This window comes from Diorhabda carinulata, chromosome 1, assembly GCF_026250575.1.
Source record: "Diorhabda carinulata isolate Delta chromosome 1, icDioCari1.1, whole genome shotgun sequence".
Taxonomy (NCBI): Eukaryota; Metazoa; Arthropoda; class Insecta; order Coleoptera; family Chrysomelidae; genus Diorhabda; species Diorhabda carinulata.
In genome coordinates, this window is record NC_079460.1 from 10,287,521 (window position 1) to 10,312,938 (window position 25,418).

The 25,418-nt window shown below is 29.8% G+C and overlaps 2 protein-coding genes across 2 annotated transcripts; one reads left to right on the plus strand and one right to left on the minus strand.

Annotated features, from left to right (window-relative positions):
• Window positions 1-494: 494 nt before the first annotated feature.
• Window positions 495-10,982, minus strand: LOC130893855 (U2 snRNP-associated SURP motif-containing protein). Its single transcript, XM_057800276.1, has 15 exons — window positions 10,767-10,982; window positions 10,595-10,711; window positions 10,439-10,535; window positions 10,136-10,331; window positions 9,793-9,952; window positions 9,131-9,639; window positions 8,887-9,002; window positions 8,712-8,823; window positions 8,172-8,414; window positions 5,400-5,586; window positions 4,842-4,995; window positions 2,448-2,646; window positions 1,951-2,217; window positions 1,523-1,585; window positions 495-1,408 (listed from the first exon to the last, which is right to left on the minus strand). The coding sequence occupies exons 1-15, from the start codon at window positions 10,782-10,784 to the stop codon at window positions 1,081-1,083; spliced, it is 2,766 nt and encodes a 921-aa protein (XP_057656259.1). The 5' UTR covers window positions 10,785-10,982; the 3' UTR covers window positions 495-1,080.
• A 2,104-nt stretch (window positions 10,983-13,086) lies between these two features.
• LOC130893864 (trypsin-1-like) lies at window positions 13,087-24,761 on the plus strand. Its single transcript, XM_057800287.1, has 7 exons — window positions 13,087-13,242; window positions 15,006-15,106; window positions 16,380-16,510; window positions 17,834-17,949; window positions 20,529-20,706; window positions 24,024-24,429; window positions 24,543-24,761. Exons 1-7 carry the CDS (start codon window positions 13,167-13,169, stop codon window positions 24,711-24,713), a joined length of 1,179 nt encoding a protein of 392 aa, XP_057656270.1. The 5' UTR covers window positions 13,087-13,166; the 3' UTR covers window positions 24,714-24,761.
• Window positions 24,762-25,418: the final 657 nt, after the last annotated feature.

Below are 25,418 nucleotides of genomic sequence, written 5' to 3' on the forward strand. Positions count from 1 at the left end.
GTTGTTACAAAAAAATGATCTTAAATATAATGTTTTACTGCGTTTCATATCCATTTTCAAATCTAAATTTTTCAGTTATACACATATAAGGTGGTATTATGAATCGATGTATTTTAGATTTAAAATAATATTGAAGTTATTGCTAGACATAAAAAATATATGTAAATATCAGTGACAAAGAGAGAAGCTTTTCCAGGAATTCGTAAAAAAAACTTTGAAGTTCGTATACATAAAAAAACGAACCAATAGTTAACGTTTCGATATTAAAAGTTTTATTCAAAACAAATATATTAGATGTTGCAAATTTTGTTTTAATCAATTTCCTAAATTGAGGACTCGAATATGAACAGTAAACTATAAACAGAATATTGTAAGTAAATGTCAAGGACTCATAACAGACTCAGATTGTAAATGTGACAGTTTTCTTATGTTGCAAACTTTTTTAGAAGGATAAGAAATGAACATTTTTTGTTGTAATTTCAAGAAAAACAACAACATTGTATAAGTAATAATATATTGAATAATGATTATGATTAGATCACAAGTAAATTTTAAAGTAGTAAATAATAAAAAATACATTTCAGTAAAAAAAATATTTGATCAATCAAATTTCACCACTAAGTAATAAATAATGAGACACAACTTAACCGCCATGGATATCTATCATCAGATCAGATTGTTTATAATTACAAAAGAGCAGTTGGGCTTTTTAAAAAATCATTTTCTTTCGAATATCTTACAAATTCATTTGATAGACTAGGCAAAACAATTTCAGCTATTTTATTGGTAGAAATAATAGTTTGATGTGGAAATATCGCCTTCAATATAATTCTTGCGGGAAACTTAAGATGACTACTGATTCTATGTGTAGTGATATATTAAGTCAAATTTTGTTAGATCTTATATTCAGCTACAAATAAAATTGTAAAATTAATAAAATTAAAAATAAAAGATTTTTCTGCATATGGGAATATCTGCAATCTTGTTAAGAAGTTTCAATTAGAATTGAATTGATACCTGCAGATTGTCTCCTTGTGATTTATTACTTAATGTATTACTCAATAAACAACACAATATTCGCTAACGTTTATGTTTGTGCTTATGTTTTCTACTGGAAGAAGTAATTTCTGGAGAATGATATCTATTTGATCTAGAAGATCCAGGACTAGCATGGCGACTTCTTGCTGGTGAAATAGGCGATCTTCTGTGTTTATTACTTCTAGATGGTGGGGATGGTGGAGATAGTCTATGTCGTTTAGGAGAGTATTTGCCATTGGAGTTTGTAGGAGAAAGAGAATCTTTATTTTTGCGGGACGATCGAGAAGGCGAATGTCTTCTTAGTCTTAATGGACTGCTGGGACTAACAGCCCGTGAGCTTCTCTTGCGAGGCGGAGATCGACTTTTTGATCTAAAATTTAAGTTATCCAATTTGTTAAATATTGAACATTATATAAAAATGAAGCTAGAGACAAAAATATCAATGAAAAGTTATAATTAATTATTTTTAAACTTATATTGTTACCTGTGCCTGGACGTTGAACCACTTGAAGAGCTTCGAGCATGTTTTTTACTTTTTCTAGAAGTACTACAACATCAAGCAAAATATGAAGTGAATCTGTTCACTATTTTTTTAATAAATTAGGTAAAGCATTACACCAGAATGAGTGATAGTGGAGTGATTTTCAGATATATCTGAATTAATTGAATTTAATTGTATTTAATCAATTTATTATTCGAAATCAATATTTCTTTTCATAAGGAACTTTTTATTATTTTTTTGTACATTCAGTGTCAACCAAATCGCAATGGTGATTGTACATTCAAGGCAATACATTTAATGAAATAGATAATAAATTCAAGTTTTTATTACATCTAAAAATCATCCGTTGGAAAAGCAAACTTTTATTTTCATATTCACTATATTTTTTCTTATTCATTGGTAATACTTACAGTTCCTTATAATAAAATTCGTCATCTGAACTATCTCCTGCATGTTTCCTCTCACTTTTGTGTCTTTCACTTTTTGGAGTCTTTTCACTTTTATCCTTCTTCTCTTTTTCAGATTTTCTAAGTAACTTTCTTCTGTAATGTTCTACTTGTTGGGGTAGAGTCCAGCCACTTTTCAACTGTCTTTGTCCAGACTCTAATTCATCTTGATACTGAACTGCTCTTACTTCTATCTCTCTTAGTTTCTGTCGTTTTTCTTCAGTCATATTTCTACAAACAGAACAAATGATCATATATATTATCAATTTTTTCTTACATGAATTCCTCCAATAAAAAATAAAGACTCTTGATAGATTTGTTTGAATTAGTTCACACATATCCAGTAAAAAGTTTTTTTTTATTTTATAAGTTGAAAATAAATGTAATTTACCCGCTAAAAATGACTAATAAATAATAGTAAGAACAAGTATCAGTAAAAATATTTGTATACTTCTATTTACCTCACATCTGTGTAATCATTATAATCTTGGTTATCATTAGAACTTTCCCTGCTGTCATCTTGACTGTTTTCTAATAAATCCCATTTACTAGTTGTCATTGCTTGCGCCTCAACTTGTTCTGGATCTACGGTCTCCCATTTAGATGTTATAAATCCAGATAAAGTTGAATCCTTTTTTGGTTCTTCTTGTATTTCTTGACCTATATTGAAATAAATATCTATATTTTAAGTCATTGATTTCAATGGAGACACCTTTCAATAATTGAAGATTAATGAATATTACCTAACATTGAGAAAATAAAATTCACATAATCGGCATTGATACGGACTTTTGCACATCACAATTAGGAATAAAAATTAAACCAAATATGCTATCAGTAATAATGTTAATTTACTGAATAGATTATGCGGTTTTGATTTTACCAAGAAAGATTGTGAAATGAAATAATTAATGACACAGCACTTATAGGCGACGTTATCAACAATAAGGTATTTAGAAAAAAAATCCCTTTGATTCCATTTTATAAACAACTTCTCTAGAATAAGGGAGGTAAATACTGGAACAGATTTTTTTTGAGATATAGCAATTTCAGTTTGTAAAATCGTCATTTTTTTACTAATGCCCACTTGCACCATAATATCTAATCCACTGTTTAAAATAACAGGTTGTTAAAATTCAAACAGCGGTTTAAATCATAATCGTTTGCACAGTATTTTATGGGGTTCAAGTTGAAGTTATGTCACCGATCTGGAGAAATCAAATGAATTGGCACAATCACTTATCTTCTGATGAAAAAATACAACTAATTAATATCATCGCAAAATTTAGAAACGTTATCGAAAACAAGGAAACGAACAAACATACAAATAAAGAAAACAACTCGGCATGTGAGACTTCATTTTTTAAACATTTGATATCTACATACCATGGCAGAAGTAGCTCTCCCAACATAAAAATAAAAACATAATGTAGGCAGCAGCAAATTAGAAATTAGATAAATGAAAATCAGCTGATTAGAAAATGTAATTATGATGAGCTATTTTCTGTTATTTTATTCTATTTTTTTCTGCATCACGACACATCACGATACATATATCCAACACACACTTACAAGTTATTAGCAATACTTTCAATCATACAGTCAAGTAACCAGTAACAAAGAAGTAGACTATTTAATAAATTTTATATAGATTAAAAGGAAATTATTGAAACTACTTGATCGATTATTTGATTTGCTTAAAAATTGGAGGAATACTCATACACTTTGCAATTGGTTATTTCATATAACAATTACTTATGATTTTACCCATCAATGTACGTGGTTACATCAGCAAGAGTGCAAAATAAAATGAAATCGTGGATAATTTATATAGAAAATTATGAGTTATCCAATTATGACAAAGAACAAGGCAATGATAGTGCCTCCACAACAAGTGAGAGTTTTTTTAAACTTCAACGATACGAACTGATACAATAAAGAATAACATTATGAATTCAAATTTACTTCCTTGGAATGAGTCCCTATTCTGTATCATAAATATATGGATCAACCGCCAGTAAGTTTTTGCTGGAATACAGCTCTTTGATATTCATTGGAAATCAATATAATCATTCTAGAACAAACTGATTTTAAATGTACATACAATCATGGTAGGGATTTGAACCCAGTCAATATCCTATTGTCTCATCTTAAAAAAAATATGGGAAATTTGGATGAAGGAACAATATACCTTAAATAAATAGAAAATCAATAAAATCCCATTATTCACAAGTAATTCCCTTGCCAACGTCAATTTGAACTCTACCAAGGATCATCAGATATCACAGCGAAAACCACATATATTAAAATATAATAAGAAAGTTAATGTATTGAAGGCGTGAAATCGATATGAGACTATACTCCATTTGCTCCAAAACGTTAATACTTATTGGCTTTTATATAAAAAGATAAAATTATCTATATTTATATAATGGTAAGTTCTGTTATACACTCTTGGGAAATCCCATATCTACAATGTACAGAAAACCAATATCGCCTTCATATATATCTTCTACAGCTTTTACTATCGCCATTTTTTGAATTCTTTCAACAAAGTAAACTAAAAGAATGTCTTGTTACTTATGATAGAAGGGACAATAATATTGTGTAATACTATAGGATAATTATTGTTTCTGCTGTGTTTTTCAACACAAAATTATCTGAATTATAGGTTAGAAACTGTTTAATTAAAGATTAAATTAGTTTTGGGGGTGTAATTTAATGATAGTTTAAAGACTTTTGAACTTGGTTTAAGACACTGTGCAATTCAAAAAAGAGAATCAAGCCAGGGTTAGAATTTAAACCATTGTTAACCTTACAGTGCCATAAGTTAAATTATGAAACAGTAATAATACCATCAATATCCAATTCATCTCCATCACTTTCATACTGCATCATGGCTGTTTTCAAAAGTGTAGCTCCATCCATAGGAACATCTTCATCAGACTCTTGAGGATCTAAAGGATTCCCATCAATATCCTCTGTAACTTCTTTTTGTTCTTTTTCCTCCTACCAAAGCAAATTGCTATAAATTATATGTACTAGTTATAAGAAAATGTTATATAGGATGAAATGAAGATATTATGATTTAATAGTTTAAATTTGATCAAGAAAAAGTTATACATTTATTATTTGCTCTTCTGTTTCATATATGAGAAACTATCAGAACACTATCAATTCTTTTGATATTTAAAGGGATAAATAAGTTACAGAGTTATTTAAAGTTAAACAAGCACTAATAACAACTTCTTGTCCACCTCTTCCTTATTTAAACTCAAAGAAGCTGAAACATTTGAATATTATATTGCTCACAGAGGAAAGTGTTTTAAGAATCAGTTTCTCTCAAAATGGAAATGTGAATTTTGATTATTATTATGTTTCATTTAATATTTCTGCCAATTTAACTGTCTCACCTCCTCCACTATGCCTAAGAATATATTATTTAATTTGGACATGAAATCCTTTGGATATATTGTATCTTCCCATGCTTTCAATGTCCTTACAACACGAACTTTAAAACCTTCTGCTTGTAATCTACCTTCCAATTTGTCATATGTTTCTTTTAAATATTTAAAAATTTCCAATAATTTATTCTCAAATCTGCAAATAATAGAATATTAATTAATCATTCTGATACATATTTATAAAAAAACTATACTGGGTGTCCCAAGACGAGTTAAAATTATCTGTATATGACAAAATACTTAAAATGAAAATTTCTACGTTTGGGTTTTCGGATACGGTATTTTTAGTTGTTGTAACTTTGTTATTTTAAGTGGAACAACCCGTATATTAATACATTTTTGAAATCTACGTAAAATTTTAATATACTTTTCTCTAAAAATTTTTTTCCAAAAATGCATACTTTTCGAGTTATTAATTTTTTTGTAAAAAATTTGACCATTACAAATCCTTAACAAATTATTTTTTTACGAAGATATCCTTAAAGATATGAAAATGGTTTCTCTTCAGTTGCTTTTGCAAGGTCAGAAGTATTAGAATCTATGTTGAAAAATTTTTTATTTTATACAGGGTGTGTATAAAAAGTGTTCAAAGTTTAACTTCATAAATATCAAATTTCTTTATTTTTTAAATAGAACCACCCGGTTTTTTCTATTTTAATGCATTCAGGGGTGAAAAAAAGGCAAATTAATGTATACTTCCTTTACCTAAACCTTACCGGTATCCAGATATTGAATATTTTCTGTAAATTTTTAGAGATGCAGGTGTGGTCTAAATTTTATTTTGACCGAGAAATCAAAAAGTATTTTTCTTTATCTTCTCAAGGTCTGTGAAAAAAATCAAATCAAGTTGTATTTACTAATCCTATTCAAAATTTTAGTCGTTTCCGAGATATTTGAGGTTTTAAATTATTATTGTATTTTTTAACAAGTTTTAATTTTTTATGAATACTTTTAGTAGACTTTAGAATAAATGACACTTATTTAGCTGTCATTAGATCATTGTTGATACTTTCGAAAATAGTTAAAATGGCTCGTTCTCAATTTAATAACGAAGATTAGGTAAATTTGCTTTTAATACATGGTGAATGTGACAAAGTTGTTACAAGAACATGTACTTTAATTGCTGCAAGATATCCAGATAGACCACGACCATACCACTCGTATACTGTTAAAAAATCCCCAACAATTTGAAGCTATGTGGTTCATTTGAATCAAAAATTAATCGAATTAAACTAGTTATTGACAATAATAATGCCGAAATTAATATTGTTGCTTATTTTACTGCTTATCCAGAAGCATCAATACGTGTTGCCGTAAGAGATCTTGGAGTAAGCAAATTGTCGATTCACCGTATTTTACGAAAACACAAAATGCATCTCTATTCTTACAATTTGCGTCAAAATTTGAAAGCAATCAATTTTATTAAACGAGTGGAGTTTGCTGAATTTCTAATAATAAAATGCCAGGAAGATGAAGATTTTTAAAAAAACACTGTTTTTGTATTTTTTAAATATTTTTGGTTTTATTTTTAAGTGAAAGATATCTTGATATTTTAAGAAATTTAAAACAAAATTATTTAGACCGCTTGCCACCAGACGAATTAAACAAACTTTTTTTATTCATGACGGTGCTCCTGCTCACAATTCAATCGTCATAAATACATTTTTAGAAGAGCAAATTGAAGACAGATGGTTAGCAGTAATGTTCCTTTTCGGTGGCCCCCTCGTTCTCCCGATATAACGCGTTTAGATTTTTTTATATGGGGTTACATAAAACAAGAGGTTTACTCACAAGCCTTAACAACTAGAGAAGATTGTGAGCTAAGAATTCGAAATTCCTTCAATTCCCTTTCTGAAATGATAATAAGCCATACGACGAATGAAGGCGTACTGAGAATAGTTGAAAAAGGCATTGAAGTTCAAGGGAGCAATTTTGAACATTTACTTTAAAACATCAGACTATTTTCCTTTGGCTTTCAATTTTCTATAAAATTTTGTAGCATATTTTATTATTGTCACAAATGGTTTAATTTGATTAACTTTTGCTTAAAATGAATGGAATAGCTTCAAATTGTTAAGTATTCTTTTAACAATGTGCGATTTCGATCGTGGTCTAACTGGATTACTGCAAAGAAAGCACATGTTCTTGTAACAACTTAGCCATATTTACCATGTATTAAATTTACATAATATTTTTTTATTTCTTAGTGCTTGTATCAATGGGTCAAAATAAAATAAAAAAATAATTTATAAGGGTCTACAATGGTCAAATATTTTATAAAAAAATTAATAACCCAAAAAGTATGCATTTTTCGAAAAATTTTACATAGATTTCAAAAATGTATTAATATACAGGGTGTTTCGTTTAAAATATTGTAGTTAAAAAGATTGTATCCGAAAACCCAAATGTAGAAATTTTCATGATTTTACTATAAGTATTTTGCCAAATACAGATAATTTTAACTCGTCGTGGGACACCCTGTATATCAATATAACAAATATACCTATTGTGTTGAAAGGTATCAAAGGCAAATATATGAATGCACATAGCGGACCTAGATTGATAAATACCTAATGATCAATCAGTGGTAACAGTTATGATGCAAAGTGTGAAGTGATTGTAAGATAATAATGAAGCAAGAGCATCACAAGAATTTATTTCAGATTTAGAAATTATCAAAACTACTTTCAAATTTTTTCTATATGTAGATATATTACTTACGCTTTTCTGAAGAATGAGGCTTTATTGACTTTTACTTGACAATTATGTAAAATATCTGAAATTAAATAAAGTCTTGAAACTTTTTTGGTTAAAGCTGTTGATTCATTAGATAGCGATTCAGCTATACAATCTGCGATTTCCTCAGCCGCTTCACTATGTTCAATACAAAATACCATCACTTCCCCAATTTTATTTTTTTCGGGGCTCAGTTGGCGAATTAAATCTTCTAATCTATCTCTTTGCCTAGAAAGTATTTTAAAGATGAAAAAGTTCAAATAAGATATCTGTTCTTAATATCAAGTATAATCTGTGACTTCTTTAAACATTTAAAGTTGACCAAATTTCTAACTTTTATTGGGTCAATATATTATACTCCCTAAATTTTGAAATCAATTCAGTTAGCTATTTTTATTATTTCTGCAAATATAAAAATTTTGATGTGGTATTTTTGAACTTAATTTTGAATTCCAGCAAGTTTGTTCCATTCAAACAAAATTTTTTGGCTATTTTATTGTTTAAAAAACTATTATTATAACATACGATTTAGACAAACTTCCTTTTGAATTTTCTTTGGATTCATCTTTGTTAATTAAATCATCGGGCATTCCATTAGTGTAGCAATTCATTATAGGAGGTTTCCATATAGATCCATCTAAAAATAAAAAACCGTATTACTGTAATATTCCTTAATATGTGATCTATGATCTGCCCACACCTTTAAACATTCTGAATTCTTTTTGATTCCATTCTTTTTGAGAATCTCCATGTAGAATCGAATATACCTTCCACCTGTAATAAATGTGGGTAGGACTTTGATTTTCAAATAGGAACCTAAAAAAATTTTTTAATTTCAATCTGTCAATTATATACAATGGAATGGGATAAATAATTGCATATTAATTAAAAAAAATTGCAGTAATTTTGATTGTTATCAGTAATAATTTATAACAGGTTCATACCTAAATTGAGGATTATTTATTTCTCTATTCATAATCATAGCTTCAAACATTGGACCTTCTCTTACAACAAACTCTACCATCCTATGTATCAACATAACAAGATTCCTATCAGTTGGTATAACAACTTTAACAACTGCTCTAGATAGTATATCATTAAGTTCTTCCTGGGATTTTGGTAACACATCTCTATCTTTAATAGCGGGCTGGGCATTAAATGGTAAACCTGAAGGAGGAGGTGGCTGAGCAACTTCTAGCAAAACTGGAGGAATGTAAATAGGATGTGGAGGGATAATGACAGCTTTACCCCAACCAAGTTTCATTTCATAACCCTGAATATCTTTTCCATTTAGATTCTTTAATGCTCTTTCTCCATCTTTTCTGGACATGTAAGCTACAAAGCCACAATTTCGCCCTCTTGCTTTTTCCTCATCAGAACGAGGCCACATAATTTTTATACTAGCTAACGGACCATACCTACCGAATAATTCCATTAACTGCTGCTCAGTAATCTGAAAAAAAAAACAAGAGGAATATTATTATATATCAAGCTCATAGAGTCATTGAAATAACAGATTGTGATGCAATATGAGTTATATAGACATAGATTTTAAAATAGAATAGGTATTATATGATGACTCCATTTTTAAAGCAGTTTCACTCACTTTTGGATTCAAATTTCCTAAATATAAATTTGTAGTATTGGGATCACCTGTATCAAAAGAACCTACATCACCACTTCTCATTAACAGATCTAATTCATTTTCTATGGGTGTTCTGATAACACTTTTGTACTTGTGCCTCTCCTCCCTCTCTTCATGTATTCTAAAAAGAAAAATATTGTTTAACTGTATATAGAAAAATACATTGAAAAAATTTGAGTTGATTATCTAATATATATTTTCGACAAATAATTCTGATAATATTTAAAACAATTTAGGAGATTATATCTACATAGTTTTAGTCACTACTCATTGATGATGCATATGAAAAATTTTTTATACATACTGCCTTAGTTCCTCCATAAATGATTCAAGATTACTTTTAGTGACTGGTTTTTTCTTTCCCAACCTTTCAGGTTTTTTATCGGATGATAATAACTTTGCATATGCTTGAGCACGCTCAGCAGAACTCATTTGTTCTTGAGATTGAGCTATCCGTGAAGTTGGTTTATATAATTTACCTTTCTCCCTAGTATCTTCCTCTGAAAAGTGATTTTTATCAATAGATAACAAATATCTTGAAAACAATACTGTTGATATTTATTGTTTAGTACAACTAAATACACAGGTGTTATATTTAACTACATACTTCTAGCACCAGCATCATATGTTCCAGCTTTAACCCAAACTTTAGAACTTCCATTTATGGGAGCTTCTTGAAAAGTTTCTACAAATTCTTGGAAAACCTAAAATTAATGGATTGAAGGTGTATTATGTTTCCATATAAATTAGATAATATATTTACATGAGCGGCTGCCTCTTCCTCTTCCCTTTTTCTTTGTTCTTCAAGTTCCCGTTTAGATAGATTTCTTTTGCCCATAGTTCCAATTGAAAAAGCTTTCAATTTTTGTTCAGCAATATTCTGTAAAAAAAAGGTTTCAGATATATTTGAGGTCTTAGTTAAAAGCTTGTCTTACCTTATTTTTATCGGTCATATCGGTCCTTCATTAAATGTAAAATGGAATCGAACAGATTTAGTTGCTATTTATTAAAATTTTAAAATATTAAACTGCATTTATTATTTTTTTTCCAAATAGATCATTATGAGTTATATTTCCACTGTAAATAACTCAATAGTATTTGCTTCTGTCAAACATGAAACCATTTTGGATGAACTGTCAATTGTCAATCTCGTTAAAAATAGAAAATTGGTCCATGGCAATTTCACATGTAGTTTGAAATCGGTTTGTTCGATGACGTAATAAAGTTGAAGGTAATATTTATTTCGGCATACTATGAATTCGATAATAAATCACAAGTTGATCCATATCAAAAGTGTGACAGAAAAATAGAATAGATAGATAGATCAATAAACGATTCAATACAAAAACAACTACTACCTATATATCTATACAGGGACCTTTCTACCAATTATCAAGTTATCTCGTAAACACAAAATATAAAATATTACTATTTGAAACATTTACATCCATTTTAAGTAAGCGTTTCGAGTTTGAAAGAATTTGGAGTGATTAAAAGTATCCAATTCAATTTCAATCTAATTCAAAATTGTCTGGTGACATAGCTTATTTATTCACAAACAAATATAAACACAAGCTAAAGAGAATGAAGGGATACATAAAGGGTCTCAATGTAGACATGTCGTAACTTGTTAAGACTAGTATCTAATTCTATTAAGAGTACAATTGTTTTACTTTCTTTCAATTCATTCTCTCTTCCATTATTGACGACGCAGTACGTTTTTACAAAAAATAGTATGCAGTGGGATAAATATGAAATTCGTGTATTGCTAAGACATTATCTGAAACAAAAGTTTAGGGTATCCGCGACGACAAGGAAAACATGTAAAATTAAAGGGAAAGACCCAGTTAATGAGCGAACGGCACAGCGTTGGTTTAATCGTTTCAAAAGTGAAGATTTGACGCTTGAATATCACTCGGGCTCAGGCTGTCTACTTGCGTGGGATATTGAAGTTAGAAGGCAAGTATTAGCTGATTATCGGATTCCCTTGGATCTTCTAAAGATACCATACATCGCAATTTAAGATTTTAAGATAAGATCTATAAAAGTTTTCGAATAGTGGTATACTAATTCACCGAGATTCAAGTGAAAAGTTGAATGAATTTATCTAAACAACCCAAACATGTAAAATCAGTAGTTAGACAAAGTCTTGTTTTGCAACTGGTCGAATTGTGAAGGTTTATTATACTTCGAATTCATTCAAGTCGAGCTACCAAAATCGAGGTATATAGTGAACAGCTGATGTGAATGTATCAGGTTTTATCGAAGAAACATCCAGGTTTAGTAAACCGAAAGCGGGTTCTCTTACAAGATAATGCTAAACCAAATACTGTTACTGTTACGCGGAATAAGATCGAAGAACTTGGTAGTGTTGAGCTCCTACCACACCCAGAATTTAATCCCTACCTTGCATCGTCAGGTTACCATTTATTCAGATTCAAGGGCGAAATTTTTGTATGGAAAAAATTTTGGATCCGAAGGATAGGTTGAAAATGTAGCGCGTTAATTTTTTGCATCTAAACTGAAAGAATAGTTTTAACTAGGTTTCAATGAGCTTGCTGAACGTTGGGTTAGAGCTATAGAATACAGTGGGCTATACTTTGAATATTATTTTTGTATGATTATTGAATAAACAAAGTAAACATTGGAAACCTACATTATTTTTGAGACACCATCTATAATAAGACGTTAAGAAGAGAAAAGCTACAAAATTGTTTTACTACGATGCATGAATTTAAGCATGAATATACGAAATTTTTTAAAAATAAACGAATTGAAAAACAATAGTTTGCAACTAAGCAATTTGAGGAAAATATACAATTCTGTTTTATGAATGGAAATTAACAATGTAGTTGTGAAATAACACTCGCTTCGTTGTATATTGAAAACAGAGAGTTTTCGTGGAAATAGTGACAACTTGTATTTCCATATTCATGTTGTTACAATCTTTATGTCTTGAATTGTGAATTTGAAATAATGTAGTAAAAATGGTCAAAACAGCTCCGAACGAAGAGACGCATTTCTGTAATAAACGTTTTTAAAATTAATATTTCCATTGAATTAGCTATTATCTTTAAATATATTTTTAGTTTATGATAATTTCTTTGAATATATTTTATTAGTAAAATGATTGCTTCGTTGTGGATGAATAAAGATAATTTTTTATTTCTCTGACTGAAAAATTAATTTTAGGCACAGTCGTGCCATTGATAATAACATTTCACTCCTACACAATAGTTAGATAAAAAATAGAAACCGGAAGAAAGAATATCAATTATCTATTTAAATATTCAGTTGATTATTCTTCAAATTTTAGTTATACACTTTCTGTAAGGATGAAAGTTGCTATTTTAATTTTCCTAGTTGCAATCCAATTTTTGGATCTCTGCAATAGCATTGCAATAAAGCCTGGTAAGATTTTATTCTAAAAATTTTTACTTTCACAATATTTTCAAAATATGTATTTTGGAATAATAAGATTCATAATGTAATACTCAGTTCACATGGAATTTTTTTATGATATAATTTTTACAATAAATAATAAATTTGGTTGTAATATAAACTATTTTTTTTCAAATTTGAGGCTCAAATTTTGAATAATAAAGAAAGTTTTTTATTTCAATACATTTTACAAATTGTATCTACTCTTTCTCCGTAATTACTTTTCTAGATATTGGAATCGTGTTAACATCACTATTTTTTTTAACGGATTAAATTTCACGTAAATAGTATCGATTCCCAGAACTATTGCATCTTTGCTGGGCATTTGATAATTTCTAATTAAATGAGAGAAAGAGAAAACAAAATGACGACTTGATTATTATATTCTATTCTTCACTTTGCTTCGTTGTTTGTTTGTGAGTGAATCCGCAATCCCGCGCCTCAATTTTGTTTTAAATTCGAGGTACTTTAACACTTCAAATCCTTTTCAAACTCAAAACAATAAAAAACTGATGTATTTATTGTTATTAATATGCTATTTTAAATAAATATGTTTAGTTACTTTAGTAACAATAATAAATTAATTAAAATGATCACTATAGCTTTCTTTTGCAAATGATCACTTTTTGCGCAAATACATACATTTGAGGCTGATATTAAGCATTTTACATTTACAATATATATCATATGTAAATTTTTTTGTAAGACTTTTTCTTTTATTGCTCACGCTACTTTTTACATTTAATGCCTCTATCAATATGTTGGTAAGGATAGGAATTTGGATGAAAATATTTCAATTGGACCAAATATTCCTTAATAAAATGCTATACAAGATTCCTGAACAGTTTATATGTAAACCATTATTTTTAATAAGATCATTAGTTAATATGCTAGCTTACGTTGTTCCTTTATTTTTTTATAACCAATATCACAATAATTTGTGATTAATTCCTTAATTTCTTAAATTTCTTAAAAGTATTTATATAAATAATAACGAATTTATAAAATGAGGTATCTACATCTATGGTGGATTAAACAAAATTTTCGGCATGGGTTTTTATAATCTGCAATTGATATTGGAAGAACTATACTAACAATTGACGCTAGTATCGCTCTGAATATACAATAAATTCTTGTTGATTTAAACAAATTTTTAAACATTTCTAATTATATACAGTTGAGTTGAGAGAATCTATAATTATTTGAGACACTTTATATTTATTATGGGGTACCATTGAGATCAACCGTTATATTTTTTGTTTTATTTTATACCATAACCATAAGTTTAACAAAATTTTTGTAAAGCTAATCTAATTGATAATAATATTTCGATAATATGGATAATATTGTGATAATATGTGTGCATCAACTGTCCTTTTCAATTTAAGCATTATATCTTATTTATCTTAATAAAATACAAGACTGTTGAACTAAAGTTGGATTAAAGTTTGATTGGACTTCACTTAAATCACGTACATATGTGTGGTAAAATCTCTCTGTCATCGACCAGATATATTTTCAACTCTTCCGCTAAATTGAAAAAATTATCGTCGTATACTGTTATCGAAGAGGAATTTCTGGTTAAAAAATTAAAACCTTGTTGAACAAAAACGATTTCACTTGATTTAGATTGATATTATTCTCTTTCAAAAATTAACATATTAAGTCTTTTCTGCTTCACTCTTCCTCATCAATGAATAAACTTCAATTGAATTAATCATTTTTTTTTTCAGAAATAAAACATAACTCCTTAAATGCCAAATCAGACGAAGCATTTGTTAACCGGGATTACGTTAGAAGGAAGCGATATTTAGGACTTAGCAGAAAATTCAAGGTAGGTATGTGAATGAGTGTTAGGCACTTAAAAAGGCATGAAAAAGATAACTGCTACATATAAACGGACAGTAAATCTTCTTATGTTAATTTCATAATTGTGTCACGACATTAATATCATCTAAAATTATCAATTATGTAAGAATATACATACATCAGAAGGATAAATCTACCTCAAATATATGGAATGAAAAAATTAAAATACTTGTATTGAGGCAAATAAATAAATACTTCACGGAACTTGAAGAGTAGATAAAATCCTTTCTCGGTTGATTCGCATTAGGGTGAACGTTTCTAAACAAATTCCAACAAATATTCTCAAATGTTGAATAGATATGGCTTCGAACGATCTATTTCCAAAACTTCGAGCTTATCTTACATTGTCACTAAATCCAGTTAGAGCATCATCAACCTAGTGTACTGTGTCTTGTAATTTATACATGAAAATCCTATCCAAAATCCACTACTCACGCATGAAATTGTCTTTTATTTTATATATAATATAACGTCTTGTCAACTGATACGACGTTTTTAAAATTTGAAAATCAAAATGAATTATCAAACTTTCAAATTTGACAATGCGATCTTCATTGTTTGATGTTTACCAGACAAAAAAGTTTACGATAGGGAAAAGTCTTTAAAAATCTTGATAACGACACCAATTGAATGGGTGACAGAGGCGGCCTTACCGATTGCGAGGCTCCGGGCGGCAGGTCTTTGCACTAATTTTTTTCGATAACCGCAAGCACGAAACGTGACAAGTCCGCGATTCGAAGTTAAAGTGAAAATGTACGTAGATCGTATTTAATTTTTGGTTACGATAAGTAAAACTGTACTAAGATTGAGAAAGATATAGAATAAAGTAAACCTTATGGTTACAATAACTCAAAGTTTACTTCTGTTTACACACATTTGTACTTATAAACTTCAAATCGCGGTCATTTTTTGTACTTACGGTTATTGAAAAAAATCTCTTAATTTTAATTTACCGTTACGTTATAACCTTAATAAGTAATTAAGGATCAAAATCAAAAGTTTCAAATGAAAGTCAAGAAATTTTATATCTTTTTTAAAATTTGCTAGGGTTGTTGCACGAGGCCCCTGTGAGAGCAAGGCCCTGGGCGATTGTCCTGTTCGCCACCCCCTAAGGCCGCCACTGTGCAGAGATATGGCTAGATAAAGTTATTACTGACCAATGTTTTGTTAATTATTACTGGAGGGTGTCACAGATTTTGCTCTATTTGTTGGCTTTATCGATATTTCACTTTTTTCAGTTAAACAAGCGATACCAGGAATGTATAGGTCCAGGAGATGCTGCAGGTCACTGCAAACATATTTCATACTGCCCTGCAAGAATTTTCCAAAAAATAAATACCTTAGATTATTTGTGCGTGATTGAAGAAAGGTAAATGTACTTTTATTCATTTCGTATCGCTATTTTTATTAATCGCTTTGAGTTCATGGATACATCGCCTTGTATATGGTATCATTAGTTCAAACACATGTAGTCACTTTCATGTAGTTTGAAGGTACTTAATATTTACAGTTATTTAGACAATCTGCTTTAAACGTCATCTTTCATTCAGTTTGTTTACAGTGCAGCACACAATTCCGTCCAGAATTCTACTTAGCAATTAGAATATGGGAAACTTTATATAAAGCTTAAAATAATTCGAGTTGTATAGTTAGGACTACCCGTATCCAAGATAATTAGATGTTTTCAGACTTTTGTTCTATTCCGCATAAAAGCCTCTTAGCAAAATGTTTTTCTGTAGTACTTTAAAATTGTGATGGAAATAAATAAAAAATATGTTATGTTACTGACAAATCTTTTTTATATTTAAAAAGAATTTAAAATTCCAACTTATCTCTCACTCGTATCAGGTTATTATGGAATTCCGTGTTTGTTCATTCACAATCCCCGTGTTTTCCATACTGTCTATCCTCTATTCATATTAATCTTTAACGATTCATATATTTTTCTTGATAGAGCTTTAACAAACAAGCCTTTTGCCTATTTATTCTATTTCACGACAGATTATAAACCTTTTCAAATTCAATACATCCCTTACGACATACGCAATAAATACACAATACTCAAACAAGTAATCAACTAGTAAAAAGTTGCAACTATACAGATAAATGCAAGAATTAAACGGGTATAGGTCTAATAAAATCATTCCTAAATAGCATTCATTCTTGCCAACTATTTAGCACACTACAGATCATCATTCGATCAATTGTTAGAATTTCTTCAATAGAAAATATATTCACTGATCACTCTATTATCCAGTCTATATTACTCATACCAGCTTATCACATTCCCTATCGTTATCTATGGAAACCCAATCCTAAGTCCACTTCGCCGCTCGTCGATTTTACAACGTTTTTTTGCATGCAGTGCATTTTTTTTTCAATAGTTCAATTAATTACGTTTAAACACAAACATGAAGTCAGCTAAGTTAGCTATCTGCATATAAACCAGTTTATAGTTTGAACAACAAATAGAGGTGAATATGAGTGAGGATTTGTGAAAAAAAAAATAAAATGAAAATTTAAGCAATTTTAATCATAGAACCGTCAATAAACAATGTAAAAGGCGAATTTAATTGATTCAACTAACGTTTTGAAAGAATAGAATGTTAAAAAATTCATTTTTATATGGTGTTATTTCATATTAAATTATTAAACCACATATTTCATAGTAAATCAACTTAAACCTTTACAGATTCGTTGGGGTTTGTTGTCCTGATGATATTACTAGTTCTGCGGTTAGCGGGTCTCAACTGATAATAGATTTACCTGCAGGAGGAGAGGATTATGACGAAACTGATCAATACACAGGTATTATCCTTATAAGACGACTTCTTCCAATCATATATTGTGCAATAAAGTGTCGATTTTCAAATAAACGTTCGTACACTTACAAAAGACACTTACACATAACGATATTTGTGAAATGATTTTTAAATCAATAGGTACCTCAGCTGATTTGTTCGTTCATTCTCAGAGTTACAACGAATTATCCTAATAGACCATTTACAAAAGAAATACATTTTGTTTTTGGTGATATAATGAAGTATAAAATATAATTTATATACACTCCTGTATTATTTCCAGATTATGTAATCATAGTATTCATTTCCACGAACAAAATTTTAATATTATAAAATATAGCGGAATTTCGTACTGCAAGTATGTACTTTCCTAATCGTCTTAAAACTATTTCCAAAATAAATCTATATTTGCATAAGCGCCATTTTATGGTTTTTATTAGATAAGGTAAGAACGTAATTGTCAAGGATTATAATAAATTTGAGGTGAATGCATTATCGTTAATTTTGTATATTAAACGACTATTATTATGAAGTATTCAAAGCTCCGCACGGAGTCATTATAATTCATATATGAACTCTTCATACGCAACAAGTCAAAAATGTAATAAAAAGTTTTCATGTTGAGATTCAGTTATAGTAATTTCAAATTCGTAAAATTTGCAATGTAGTCTTCTTAGAAAACGTACAAAACATTGAAATATTGTAATACCGTAACTTATAAGAATCATATTGTCAGCTGTATCATCCGTTTTCTCTTTAGTTTGGCTTCCTTTTGTACGAACTGGCAGTATTTTTAAGTGGCCGCCGCCTCCCCAATAGTTATTTTCATCAAGAATATATTTGAATAGTATGCAATCTCATTTCAACAAGTATGTTTTTTACACCAAAATTCCTGGAAAAAATGGTTTATATATATAGGAGAGGGGCGAATAAATGCTAGTCCTCCCAATCATAATTTATGAATTTTGTTTTTTGCATTCGGGCGATTGTAATGCTTTATAATTCTAAAAAAATCATTTGTGCCGTTTTCCTGGCCGCACCCGTACGGTTTGTAAGATATATCGCATATAAGTCGAATAGTAGATTAGGTGTCTAACATTTTCCTGTTAGTATACGCAAGCTACTCATTTAACAAGAAAAAGTCCGAAAAACCGACACTTTACGACCCATCCATAACTTAACTAAGTTGGAATTTCTGGAACCGTTGATGATATTCATACTGAACACACTGTTTACACCACTACTACATCAACACTTACAATTACAATGTCTGATGCGCGTTTCGATAACCAAGTTATCGTCTTCAGAGAATGAAGGTAAAAAGTTTACCGCATCAGACAGTGTAATTGTTAGTGTTGATGTAGTGGTGTAAACAGTATTTTCAGTACTCTCCATAACTTTTCTAATCTTTTTCACTTAGGCTTGATATAATTTTCTGTTGATGAAAATTTTCATTTTAAGTTTTTCTCATTTTTGACACAGGGAAAAGTATATATCCTTTATATTTGGGAAAGCAAATTTTTTTTTTTGGTGATGCATAGGAGTTTCTGAGGAATGCACTCCACCATCGTAATTTTTTTTGAATTTGTCATTGAAGGGAGGATCAGGGGCGATTTTATTTTTATTGGTGGTACATTATTAGTACACTCCATTGTAACCGTACTATGATTAAGCGATAACATTAACAGGGAAGGGGCTCGAAGCATTTTTTGATAGTGTATTGCAAACCTTTGATGGAGCAGTCCAACATGTGAAAAGCATTTATTTGCCATCTCCATATACAGCTAGTTTCTCAGGGAATTTTTTATTTTGGTTGTTGGTCGAACAGTTTTGATTCCTAAGTATAAATTGTTTTTGGTAATTGTCTACATCGAGATTCTCAAATTTATGTTCATCTGTGCATATTTATTTCCCAAAATTATTAATTATAGTGATAATTGCTAAACTTGTTCGGGTTCAACTTTGTACATTTTGAAGGTTTTATCTTCTTTATATTGCTAGTTTATTTTTAGCTAAATAGAATAATCAACTTAAACATTTTATTCCATAGTTTAGGCACGTACGCGTAAACAGAATAGGAAATAATGCTCTACACAAGACTGAAATATTCTTTATGTATACTAAATCCATTTAAAATTCTCTCTTGCATGTTATTATGATTTCGACGTTTGTGAGTTGAATTGTACTAATTGGCATGAATCTAAATAATTGTTTTGGTTATTCTACCATGCATTTATAATATTATGTATTTGATTAAAACGGAAAATTTATTTCCAAGATGTACTGCATTTCTGATTTACCACATATCGAATTGAACCTATGCATTTCCTTTTCCAAGAAGGTTTGGAGACATATAGACCCATAATTCAATATGTAGATACTTCTAGCAAACTTGACCAATGTGTGATGTTAGTATTTTAAATAATCCTTAGTTAGTTCTATGCTTTCTCTAAGTGTTATTGAAATTTTATAGAGAGATGTATTAATAATGATTTTAAACTAAAAATTGAATACTGATATAACGAAAAAAATTGATATCTTACTTACACCGTTATTTATATACTTCTTACTATTGGTTTATTACAGGATGCGGACTTTCAAGCGCTTCTTCTATAGCTACAAAGCAAGCAAGACAAGGGGAGTTACCGTGGATAGCTGCTTTAATGCCCAAAGACAAAGATGAACTGGGTGTACAACAACATATTTGTGGAGGAGCTTTGATTACGGATTCACATATTCTGACTGCATCTCATTGCACTTATACGTAAGTTATTTATACTTATTGTTTGATAGAATTCATCGCTTGACAATAAAAAAAACAACATTTATTTTTTCCATATTGCGATCAGCAATCAATCAATTCTAGTTATAAAGAACAAATCGCAATCTCCATTTTTGACTATCTAGGATTGTTCTATATTAAATTAAGTGATGAAAAAATGACAGACTAAGTAATATCAACATATTGTGAATGAACATTTTTTATAGCTTTATTATAGAGTAGAGAGTACAAAGAGTAATAATAAAAAATATATAATAATATGGAAGATGTGAAGACGTGAAAATATGAGCTAGGAATTGACGGCAGCCTTTATTTACTATTTGCTGGTTTATTAAAAGCGTATTCAGTTTAATTTGAAACTCAAATATGGAAAAATCAAACAGTGAATAGCATATGTGATTTGTTCAGATAATGAATAATGTCGAAATTAATTTTGCATTATTAACAAATATTCTACACTATAAGGATTGTAATTTTAAAGCGTATTACCTTTATCATTAGGTAGAATTATGGGTGTAAGATTTATTATTAGCTATAATGTGATATCAGGGGTTATTCTAGCCAAATTGGTCCAATTGATCTACATTCCAACGACGTAAATAAGTGACAAGGGTTGACATTGTGGTGAAATAATTAATTCTGAACTTGCAATGTGTAGATATGATAAAATAGTTTTGCCTGGAAATTAGGCCAACAGTTGTTAAATATATGATTACTACTTACTACTGTCAAAGTTATAACTGCAGATATAGTTGGAAAAAACCTAAAAAAATTATCGATTAGGAATATGGATAAGAATATATTTTGTGCTTTGGTTATAATTCTGGTTTGAGAGAGTATAAGATCTATGAAGGTTTAATACTTATTTTAACTGTATGTTGAAGCAGACATCACACGATTGGATTGGGAAAATATCGTTACACTACTGAAATAAAGTTCTACTATCGACGATACCGTGGATCAATCTTTTCATGAAGGATTTAAACTACGATCAGGAGCATAGAACGGAAACGAATTCTCTTAATTTCTTTTAATTGAATTTTCACTCTTTACTATGATTATAAATTGGTTTAATAATCCAGTGACTGTAGATTCGAGTAATCTAGTTACTACGAAATGCAAAGATTGGGCTGTAAAGGAGAATTATGACACTGGATGAGAGGGAATCTTATTGAGACTGTTTGGAAATAAGAGAAATAAATAAGGCAGGAAATTGTTGGAAAAGGTACAACAGAGAGGAAAAATTACATAATCAGAAGTAAAAGGTATTACAAACTTTATGAATCGATAGGTCACTAACTTTGTTAAAAAATAACCGGTATATGATGCAAAATATGCATTTTCCCCATAAATTTATTATGTTACTTTCTGAAATCATACGCTAGATACAGCATTTATGTTTAGGTGCTTTTCTAGGAACTCCCGTCAGTACTTATCAATAAATCTTATGTATTTTCTTATCGGATGAAAATAGGCGTGCTGATATCATCAACAAAATATGAGGGTTGCTCTAGAAGCTTTTTTTTGGTGCTTCTCAGATATTCATTTACAGTGATATTCTTAAGGCTGCTGCACATACAAAACGCAATATTTCTTGATCAAAAGCAAGCGCAGGTGAAGTTCAGCTGATTGTTTTATGCAAGATCTCGCACTTCTTATTGCGTGCAAGCTGCAATTCTAGGGAGAACTCTAGTTGTTTTCGGCTTAAAAAGCACCAAATATCAAACTTAGATCAGCTGACGTTCGTAAAATTTGAAGTTAGGAATTCGTTTACTTTTACTTATGGAAATTTGGTAAGTGGCAGCCATGATGCAATGGCAAGAGACTTGCATAATGTCAAATGACGCGAAATATTTTAATATTGCGAGAAATTGCATGCCATTTCTTGTATTGCATCGTGTCAAGCGGCCTTTAGCAACAATAAGATTTCACATCTAGTTCTCCATTATTTGAATGAGTTTTTATTATCAAATTGATGCCTATAACATGCATTCTCTACTATTGTCTCTAGTAGAATGTCTGCACTATAGTCTATGATAATTTGAAGTATTTCATGGGAAATGATTGATATATAGGTAATAATTATTTGATAATTATAGTCTTGATTGTCTTATCTCAGCAAGATTTCTGTCATTGTAGACAGAGAGATATTAATCGGTATAATTTATGAGTTAATTGGCATAAACTGTTTGGTTATTTCAATTAAATTCGCTCAGCATGGTGTTGGTATTATGAGTGCCTTTGGTGTAAAATCGTTCTCAGTGAACTCATTTCCATCCAAAATTCTTAAATTTCGCTTTTATTTATTAAAAGTTTGACATTAATATCTAATCATTAGCTTGTGAACAAGAATATCAAGGGACTGGAAGACAAATAAATAATTGATATTAAAAAGTATGAAAATAAGATTCATAGAAAATAGAAAAAAATAAATACTTCAATCACGAATTGCAACATTGACTAAAAACAATAACCTCAAACTTTAAAGGATTTATATAAAATAAGACAATATTGCTATAACCGTAAAAGGTGTTTCCATTATCATGTAGAAAGCAGTTGATTCAAGCAGATAGAACAAACTTTCATAAGAAATTTGCGATGTTATCTTGCAAAGCATTCAGTCCAACTTTGAATTCACGACCTGAAGGCTTGTTTCGGAATGACTCAAATCTACCTTAGTAACAGGAATGGGAACAAAACGATTTATTTCAGCACATTTTGTTTATTTTAGAAAAAGCCAGAAGTGGCATAGTGTTTAATCTAGTGATTATTTGATAATCAATAAGAACTTGAGTACGCGTTGGCATGATGAAGTAGGAAGCCGTCTACGTGCTACTCTTGTAACAAAATATTATCACACCATGCTGTCACAATAAGAAAAAACAAAATGACCATCTCTCAATGGTCTATTTTCATAACTGGCTTACATATTTACAGTATTAACAATTTTGGCAATGCAATCCGAATATGTATGAAGACGATCTTGCAATTCCGAGCAAATATTTGTTCGTTAATCAGTAGTCTCGGAATAGATTTGACACACAATTTGTAAATTATCTTATATAAGATGATTTGCCAGGATCAATATGAGATTTTAAGCTTTCGAATAGTCAATCGTATTTTTGAACACTTCCATATTTTTGAGTTTGGAGGAAACCACGTTCATTTGCAACATCCTTCACCTTCTTTGGTATTTCATCATACTAGACTTGCTGCTATAAAATTTTTTTGATCAATCGTCGTATCATTTTGAAAGGTTAACTATGTAACGGCTAATAATCAAGGTATTATCATTTTAGAATAACGGCTGAAGACATTTTTGTTCGATTAGGAGAATATGATTTCAACAGAGCGGATGAGTCTCGTTTTCGAGATTATGACGTAGCTGAAATAATCCAACACCCAAACTTTGTTGTGGCAACTTACGAAAATGACATAGCAATCTTAAAACTCAAAACTGCAATCTCCTTCAACACTTACATGTGGCCAATCTGCCTACCACCAGCCAAGCGCGATTATGTTAATGAAACAGTTATTGTTGCTGGCTGGGGTAGGTTGTCTTTTGGTGGATCAATTAGCGAGGTGTTAAATCAAGTAGCTATACCAGTTTGGCCACTAGAAACTTGCATTGATGCTTTTGCTCAAAAAATCACTGATGATAACATTTGTGCTGCTGCATATGAAGGTGGGAAAGATTCTTGCCAGGTAAGTTCTGTTTTACCCGTTTTTTGAAATCTTGATGAGTACCACAAAGTTGCCAAGATGTTAATCACAGATTTCATTTCATTGAAAATTCGTTAAGAATTGATCATTTTTAGGGTGACTCTGGTGGACCATTGATGTACCAACTGGAGAATGGTAGATGGATAACAATCGGAGTAGTATCTTGGGGAATTGGATGTGGAAATAAAGGCAGCCCAGGAATATATACTAGAGTCGGAAACTACTTGCCTTGGATAATAAAGAATACTATGGCTAAAAATGATTGAACTACAATGAAAATTTTGTTCACTAATGAAATAGATTAATAAAAATGAGGCATTTTTCATTTTTTCACCGTGTCTGACTAAACAAAATTTGGTATTTAATACCAGATATATACTTGAATATAAATCTTGAACAGAAATTTTGTAATTTTCAATTTCTTTATTCCATTAAATATTTAATTAATAAGGTAGGTACTCAACAGATCGTGATTTACGACAGTATTAAAACTGATGCTTCAGAAGCTAAAATAATAGTTTGAAGGAACATAAACTTCAGAAACTCATTGTAACAATGACAACATAACAAGCTAGAGAAATAAATATTATTAATTCAAATTCATTATATCGTTATGAAATATTTTCATAGGTATTCCGTAAAAGTGTTACCTTGAAATAGCAATTTCCCTTTTGGAAAGAAAATAACTTCGATTTGAGCTATATGAAAGAAATTAAGTGGTTGTTGAATCAATTTTTTTAAGTATTCACTTCTATAGCGCTCTGTAATGCTCAGATATTAGGTATATACTTTATTATATGTGTTAATTTCGACAGATACTCATATCTTATTATGTTACAATTACCGTTCTACTAATGTGTCTCGTTCACGAACATTTTTTAATATCTAGATTTTTTGGTGGTCCTACTAGTCAAATTTTACCTTACTGAACTGTCTATAAGGTTAATTGTTGGTTGTTGTAAACTAAATTT

What these genes read in the sequence shown, in the direction of transcription:
- LOC130893855 (XM_057800276.1), bottom strand. An exon ending in TAGGAAATTTGAATCCAAAA is followed by an intron (nt 9,640 to 9,792) that starts GTGAGTGAAACT and finishes TTTTTTTTTCAG; the next exon opens with ATTACTGAGCAGCAGTTAAT. An exon ending in AGATGAATTGGATATTGATG is followed by an intron (nt 2,647 to 4,841) that starts GTATTATTACTG and finishes ATTTCAATATAG; the next exon opens with GTCAAGAAATACAAGAAGAA.
- LOC130893864 (XM_057800287.1), top strand. Translation starts at nt 13,167, where the DNA reads ATGAAAGTTGCTATTTTAATTTTCCTAGTTGCAATCCAATTTTTGGAT. An exon ending in TTGTGCGTGATTGAAGAAAG is followed by an intron (nt 16,511 to 17,833) that starts GTAAATGTACTT and finishes AAACCTTTACAG; the next exon opens with ATTCGTTGGGGTTTGTTGTC. An exon ending in GCATCTCATTGCACTTATAC is followed by an intron (nt 20,707 to 24,023) that starts GTAAGTTATTTA and finishes TTATCATTTTAG; the next exon opens with AATAACGGCTGAAGACATTT.